Genomic DNA, 7,953 nt, shown 5'->3' on the forward strand with positions numbered 1-7,953 from the left:
AGACAACAAAAGTGACAGAACCCATGCTGTGGCATACAGTATATGTTATAACTGTATAGATGGTGTTTATGGTGACCTCATCATTGCCAAAAAGAACATTTGATAGGCACATGAGCTCCCATGGTCTATTGGTGATGCACAAGAAAACCAGAGCTGGTACACTGACAAATGGAAGAAGCTGACCTAATCCTGTTTTCTTTGTGTGTGTGTGTGTGTGTGTGTGTGTGTGTGTGTGTGTGTGTGTGTGTGTGTGTGTGGTGTGTGTGTGTGTGTGTGTGTGTGTGTGTGTGTGTGTGTGTGTGTCATATGGACAGCATGGCACCAGGCTGCAGTACTGGAAAAAGGAAGGCCCATGTGATGCTTTGGCCTATGTTCTGGTGGGCAATATTGCTTCCAGCCATTCATGTGGACATTACTTTTACACGAACCATCTTCCTTGACACGATAATAGACCAAATATATTCCATTTGGGAAATTGTGCTGTAGTCTTTAATGGCAGTAGCTTCTTTAACCAGGATAATGTTTTGCCCAGGCAAAACGGTTCCGGAATGATTTAAAGAGCACCAAAACCAACTGGCCTGCAAATGCCCCAGATCTACATATAGGTTAAAATCTGTGGGGTGTGCAACACTGGTTGTCCAAGGAGGCCAAAATGTATAACATAAAGTTCTGTTGGCAACCACAGCACACATTTTTGAGTTCTATAGATTCTATGCTTCATTGTGTCAGAATTGATTCCATTGGGATCTACACACAAGTGGGTCGGGGGTCGTAATGTCATGGCTAATACTTTTAGAGTTGTAAATGGTACTAGGTGAATATACTTCCAGCCTATCATGCTAAGCAGATTTTTAGATTTCTGTTTTATTTATTCCAAGTTAACTGGTCTTCATATTTATCTTATTAGATTTTAGTTTACCATCCTATTCCTCTGAGCCAGATATCTCAAGTTCGTCTTACAAGAATTTCCTTTAAATTCTGTGCCCACTTAAGGCCGAGGATGAACTGCTTGGATTTGGGTTGTTAAAGGGTCGAGTTCAACTTGACCTCACATCCATCACATTCTTTTCAACCCAATATCTCAGGGACACCTGGAGGAAATGTCATTACATTTGGCCCAAACTTTCACATGCACTGATCGAAATTTTGGTGGCCGTGACCTTCCGAAACACTCACACTTGATTACAGGAGAAAAAAGAAAACATTTATCATAACATTTATTATTCAATGGAACAATGGCACTGTTACATTGTAACAGTAATTTTTCAAAGACATTTTACTTGGATACTTTTCAAAGACATTTTTCTTATTAATCTTAATTTTAGAGCACTATATAAGACTGAGCAGAGCTAAACTGCTTCTCCTTTCTCGTATTACGTCACTTACGCTGCTAATATCTAATTTTTCCATTTCCATGGCTCTACCCATCACCTGTTTCCTGTCATGAGAAATACAAATATTTAAAAGTTGCACATGGATGCCAATGTGTTTGCATATATTCATTTGAGAAAGTAAATACCTCTCGGACCAAACATCTTCATGTAGCAGTGCGAACAGAATGGCTTCTCGTCGTACTGAAATGCAACGAGAAAGCGATAGGCACTCATAATCCACATCTCCATCATTTCGTTCCTCACATTTGACCTGATTTATTGTAATCAAATACCTCAGCGTGTTGTCCTGCTGTGAGTTGTCTGTTGCACTTATGACACTTCAGACACAGAGGGTGGTAATCTCTCCCTAGAGATCTTTTCTTCTCACCTTGGACCGAAATAAAAGATGAGGGCTGCATTATAGGCAGAGCTATTTCAGTTTCATTCAATGCTTATTTACCTCAGAAAATACACAATATTATTTATGCAATATCATTACCTTGATGAAGGCAATAGGCATCCAATAAATTACACACACATTTGTTTTCCAAGAAGATGTATGACTTTCAATTGAACCTCTCTCACAGCAAATACACCAGAGAGTTGGAGAAAGAGGTAAGTAGGTCAGGTCACATCAGAGATTTTGAATTTGGCTGCCATGTGAACGGGGAAGTAAAACTGGTGCTACAAGGAGCACAATAAAAACTAGAAATGGTTACATTATTTTAAAAAGATTGGCCTGAATACTGGGGGAGATTTCAGAGTTTCAAAAAAAAAAAACACAGGGTTAAGAGAAAACCCAGAGAGAAGCATGCAAGCCGATTTGTCTAGACCCACATCCTGTTGTTGTACTTGATAGGGTCCCATGCATTTTTGTGTGTTTTCGAAAGAAGTGAGAGAAAAGATTTGTTTGTTCTCTGGTAAACGGTAGAGGATATAATTGTGTTTTTGGTATGTCTCCACAAACAAGTCCATCATGGGCTTGTAGCACATAATAAATACTATTTTGAAAAACTTTAAATTGTCTCTAAGGGCCACCTTTCGCAGGACTCTAAAATAGAATGCGGCTATTGCTTATGGCCTTCATTCAGCCTTTGTTTGGTATATTAACATGGCCTATCAAATAGCTTTGTTATTTTTTATTATTTTTTTGAGCTTCTGTCAAGCATTGACACACATACAAACTCACACACAGGTAAATGTTTTTTTTTTCAGTCAGAAAACATAAAACAGAATCATTTAGAGAGGACAAGAAAGACAGGAAGATTATGGGAAAAATTACTTGAGAAAATGTCACAGAGACGTGGAAAGAAAGACCTATATAGAATAGAAATTAAAGAGGGCAAGCACTCACCAAAGTAGACAGGCTTCCCACAGATTGGACAGTAGCCCACCATGATGGCATATACCTATTTATTTTGCAGTCTGTTAAGACAAGTTCTACAAGAATTTCGATCTACATTAACACGAGTACAAATAACTGACAGGAAAACCATTAAAGTATATGTCAGCAGCTAAAGAAGTCACAGCCAGGATGTGGTAAAAGAGACGACACAGGAAGAGAGCAAGAACTGATTTGCAAAGTAAACTCTGTCGTCACTGAAAAAAAAAAAAAAATCATTCAAAAATCTTTATTCACACATATTATAGATACACAACTCAAAAAAAATCGTGTTTTATAGGGTATATATATGTTAAGGCTTATCAGATGTGAGCTATAAAGATAGACAGATGAGGGCAGTGTGAAAAAGGAGAGCAAGGGAAAGAGGGGACAAAAAACAGCTGTCAGCGGCTCAAATTCCCTGCGATCTTCTCTCCTTTCCTGCTCTTTTCACCCAGTTTTCCAGATTAAAAACAAGAAGTTGAGCCCTTGAATTGAAAGGAGAAACTTGACACTTGGGCCTTTCTTTCCTTCTTTATGTCTCTCTCTCTCTCTCTCTCTCTCTCTCTCTCTTTCTTTCTCTCTCTCCCCCCTTGTCACATACTCACACACACGCCCCCGCTCTCTGACTCACAGAGACACACACACACCACACACCCATTTATACCCTTGCAGACATACACGTGAAAAAGCCTGCTCTTCCTTTCAGTGACATCATGAAAAGAGGTTGCAGCCAGAAAGCAGAAGGAGAGGCCGGGTCGGGACAGACGGGGGAGGCGGCGTGGAGGCAGTTATCCCCTCGGGATGGGCGATAGAGGTGGACCTCGGCAGGACAGTTGCGGGGAGAGATGAGCGAGACAAAAAGGACAAAGAGACTGAACTCTGATGAACTTTGCGCAGCAGAACAGGGACGCTGATCTCACCATGGAAAACAGGCAAAGGCCTGTGTGGGTTGATCCCGATCACTCACGTTCTTGCTTATAACATCTGCACAAGTGAGCTGGCAGGATAACACACGGGAACTTGCAGATACATGCATGCATATTGCAACATTAAATTTCCTATGCCATCCACATCACATTCTGTTTATTATTTTTGTTGCTGATGAACCTCAGAAGGCCATATTTTCATCATTTGCATATTTTCCAGCATCTCTCTCCTGCATGTCATGGTTTGGAGAGGGATGGAATACCAAGCAGCTACTTCATCTGACCAGTCTTCCCTACAGGATAAACTATCATGTTTTTCCATCAGCATTCATTGTGTGTGGACAGCACTAGGAGCGCTCCACTCTAAATTGGAGCCCTATATACAAGCTCAGCTTACAATGTCTTTTGATGCAAATGGAAGAGAAATCGATGTTCACAAAAATGACCAATGTCGGGAGATCTTAAAATGCCGGCTGGAAGGGAAAATCAGTCACCATTTTCAAAGGTGGCTCTATTGAAAATTGGACGTAATTGAAGGTAGAGAAGAACATTAAAAAGACTGTGGGCGCAAAGCATGGAGAAACAAAAACGATGTAATTGTGAGAGTGAAAGGAAACAAGAGGAGAGATGAGGGGGCGTTAAAACCACATTTCCCAGTGGATGTTTTGGTAAGGCTGCATTGAGAAAACTGCCAAAACGCTTAACGAACACATTCCCGCACTGGCACGCATATATACATAGTTCAAGTCTGCCAAGTCATATACACCAATACACTGGATAGAGAGATGTGGGAATATTTGTTCATGAACAGGATTTATAGTAACATTGAGAGAGTGTTGGAAGCAGACAGAGCTCGGAGGAGAGAAACACTGGCTCCTCTCCTTAGTCTCTTCTGGTGGTTTAGATCTTGCCAAGGCCAAACCCTCGAATGCCGGTTTTCAAAACTCTGAATGTGCGTGCGTGTGTGTGTGTGTGTGTGTGTGTGTGTGCGTGCGTGTGGGTGTGTGTGGCATGTGTGTGGGAGGGGAGGGGATGCACAGGACAGGTCTTGGCATTGTCTTTTCTCCTCTAAGCCCAACGTATGACATGGCTTTGGGGATGACATCCTGGCCTCACAGTATGCAGTACATATGGCAAAAAAAAAATTCAATTGCATTTCAGAGATGAAGGAAATAACTGAGGGACCACACGGTTTCCTTTGTGGTGCCTTGTTTTGGGGAGAGAGAAAAAAAGGGAGTAAAAGCTGCTTTTACTTCAACTTTGTTGCAGAAAATTAGAGTTTTTTTCCCTCGTCCATCTAAAATAATCAGATTCTAAAAGTCAAGAAAAGAGTATGAGTTGTTCGGGAAAATACTGTGAGCTTGTCTAACCATGCTATAAAAGACTCTCTCCCTATCTTTACTGTAACAAAGACTTTCTGGTTCTCATTTAGCACTGTCGGATGGATATTTTGGTGTGGCTATGAGTTAAGGAGCCATTTCTGGGGTGTGTTTTCCACAAATATTCCCCACTGAGAGAGCCTTTTTGGACTCAGACAATCTAAAGGCTATAATCCCTACTTACGCTATCAGCGGATGGAAAAGTTAGGAAAATAATTCCTTGTTTTTCGCTATTAATCTGGTAAAGCCTATAAATCCCTGCATGCTTCCATGTAGTGATATGATTAGAGTATGGTGACATTATTACATTTATTAAGAGATGTGAGTGGCTGGGTCAGACAGATTGCATTATGGGATATTCTGTTTTTCAAAACAAAATTTCCCATCTGTTTGGTGCATAATTTGAAAAAACGGAAAGATGATGTGGTCTTTATGTTGTGTGTGTGTGTGTGTGTGTGTATGTCTGTGTCTTAGTCGCATTAATCCTACATTTTGGACCTTTTGTCTCCCCCCTCCTGCAGTTGGTATAATAACAAAAATACTTTTCATACAGCACACTATTCAAAAGTCTCCTGATCAATAATGGTAGTGGATTATCTCAGTCATTTAGGTCACCGATATTGAAGAAAAGCCAAATCAATCACAATGGGTTGCCTTTGACTCTACAATCAGCTACATCCTTGAGTGGTTTCACCATTCTCCTCTTTTAACCCACCATCCCCCCAAAAAACCTAAGTCATCTATGGATTATAAGATACATTTTATGTACATACACAATATATTATACCGTACATTACACTATGATGCGGCACAATAGCTATCCATTATGAAAAACAACAATAAATGCTAAAATCGGCACAGCTAAATCAGGAGGAAAACATGGTGTTGAACTGGATAGCATTCAGTTTGACAAATACAGTTTTAAAAATGGCAATGTACCCAGTTTTGTCTTGTTATTGAGTAATTCCTTTTTCTTTCTTCTTTCCAAAGTGATGTGCTCTTCCATGTCAAGTGTCCACTCCACCTTTGCATATCCTCTAATCTTCAGAAATGTTTGTTGGGACCAAATACAGCACTCTATGTTATCTATGTACAATTAGTCCAAAATGATAAAATAAAAGGCAAACAATTAGGTACTGCTCTGATAGAACACACTGATATAGATCAGACCAATTTATTGAGCTCACAATCATTCTGTATGTCAGCGGTCGGGAACCTTTTTGACTGGGAGAGCCATAAAAGCTATAGCGTAGATCCAAATGCAAATTCCTCTGTCCAAACTGCATGGTAATCATCGCTTTTTTTTTCTTTTCACCATCTTCTCCGTTATGAAGGGTGACGTGGATAAACCAGTTGGCTATCTGATAGCCATACGCTGTCACCAGAAGAGCCAAATATGGCTCATGGGCCATAGATTCCCTACCGTTGCTGTTTGTGAACCAGAAAAAAGCCACATAACCAAGTGTATACCGGGCCAGAAAAACAAAAGTATTTGTCTATTAAATCAACACTGCCATCAATAACGAGCTGTACTTTAGCTCTTCTGGCCAATTCAAAATTTGCCCATCTGTGTGCATGTAATTGTTTCTGTACTTGAGACGGTAAGGCTTTTGAAGCAACCACTGTGGAAAATTCCCAGAATATATTAATTTGGTATTAAATCCACATAACATAACTTCAATGAAATTCTACAAGTTAAGAGCAGACAGGGGCAGAATACATATTATTCTGTGCTGACACACATTACACAAGAAGTTTCATCAACCGTAGATAAATGGTTTAAAACTTCTTCAGCCATACTCAAGATTCAATGCGTATAGCGTTCAGTTGGACCCGGCTATTGTTTCGATATGGATGGGGAAACAGAGGCAGGCAGAAGGAACCGAATGTGTTGCTTCTTGCCTGTGCATTCTTGGCATAGCTGTTTGCCCTTTTCGTTTTTTGACTGTGATTTTTTTTCCTTGCTTTAATAGTGAAGCCAAGGGTCCACAGCCAGCCAAGTCCCACCGCTCCAGTCTGGCTAAGCCACAGAAAGCTTGGCTTCTTCTCCCCCCTGCTCCCTCTCTCTCTCTCTCTCTCTCTCTCTCATTCTCCATGTATGACTATGCATCCCCTTCTCTCTCTCTCTCTCTCTGTATGTGTCTCTATGTGTCTTTAATTTGTCTCCTTTTAGTTTAGTTTTTTCTGTCTGTACTAGTCAGTCTGCCTCTTTGTCTCGATTTCGCCTCAATTTACTCTTGTTCTCCTCTACAAAAGACACACACTCCACCCTCTCTATTTCCCTGCCTGTCAGTCTGTCACAGCCAGCAGACTGGTTTAGCAGGCGGGGTTCAGCTGGGCTCCACAAACACATGGCTTCCAATGTGCCTGCTTGTGTGTGTTGGAATGGTATTTCTTCATCTGTGCAGTTCAAGCATTTTGTTTAATTGTCTTCTAATTACTCAAGAGATACTGGTAAATGTCTTTCCTTTCTGTTGCAAACTTTGTAACTGGATGAGAAAATATCATCAGCCGCTGCGGTTTTAAATATTTCAGCGTACGTTAGCTATAACGTTCAGAAACATTGCATAACTCTTCGGTAAGCTACAACATGTCAACCGAATTACATCTTCACACGGACACCAAATATCCCTTTCTCCACGCGATATGAGTAGATGTGAAACATTGCTGGTAATTTGCTTCTCTCTGTCTCTCAAGTGAAATTGAATAATAGATCAAGAACCCTGCATGTGCACTCAGACACAATTCTCCAACTCAAACAAAGCCTGCTCCCTTATCTGCTTTACCCAACTTCTCTCTGATCACCACCATTCATCCCACCACTTAGATAGGAATCTAATTAAACCAGAATATCAACATAAAAAACACACACATATCTGCCCCCCCAACCA

General features: G+C 40.6%; 1 protein-coding gene across 1 annotated transcript; it reads right to left on the reverse strand.

Moving 5' to 3' along the window:
• Positions 1–278: 278 nt before the first annotated feature.
• LOC147214000 (cysteine-rich protein 1) lies at positions 279–3,341 on the reverse strand. Its single transcript, XM_086142654.1, has 4 exons — positions 2,728–3,341; positions 1,667–1,761; positions 1,520–1,574; positions 279–1,438 (listed from the first exon to the last, which is right to left on the reverse strand). The coding sequence occupies exons 1-4, from the start codon at positions 2,768–2,770 to the stop codon at positions 1,428–1,430; spliced, it is 204 nt and encodes a 67-aa protein (XP_085998780.1). The 5' UTR covers positions 2,771–3,341; the 3' UTR covers positions 279–1,427.
• Between the last annotated feature and the right edge of the window lie 4,612 nt (positions 3,342–7,953).

This window comes from Fistularia commersonii, chromosome 35 (assembly GCF_037954325.1).
Source record: "Fistularia commersonii isolate RoL2024-O1a breed Wild chromosome 35, RoL_Fcom_v1.0, whole genome shotgun sequence".
In the NCBI taxonomy this organism is placed as follows: domain Eukaryota; kingdom Metazoa; phylum Chordata; class Actinopteri; order Syngnathiformes; family Fistulariidae; genus Fistularia; species Fistularia commersonii.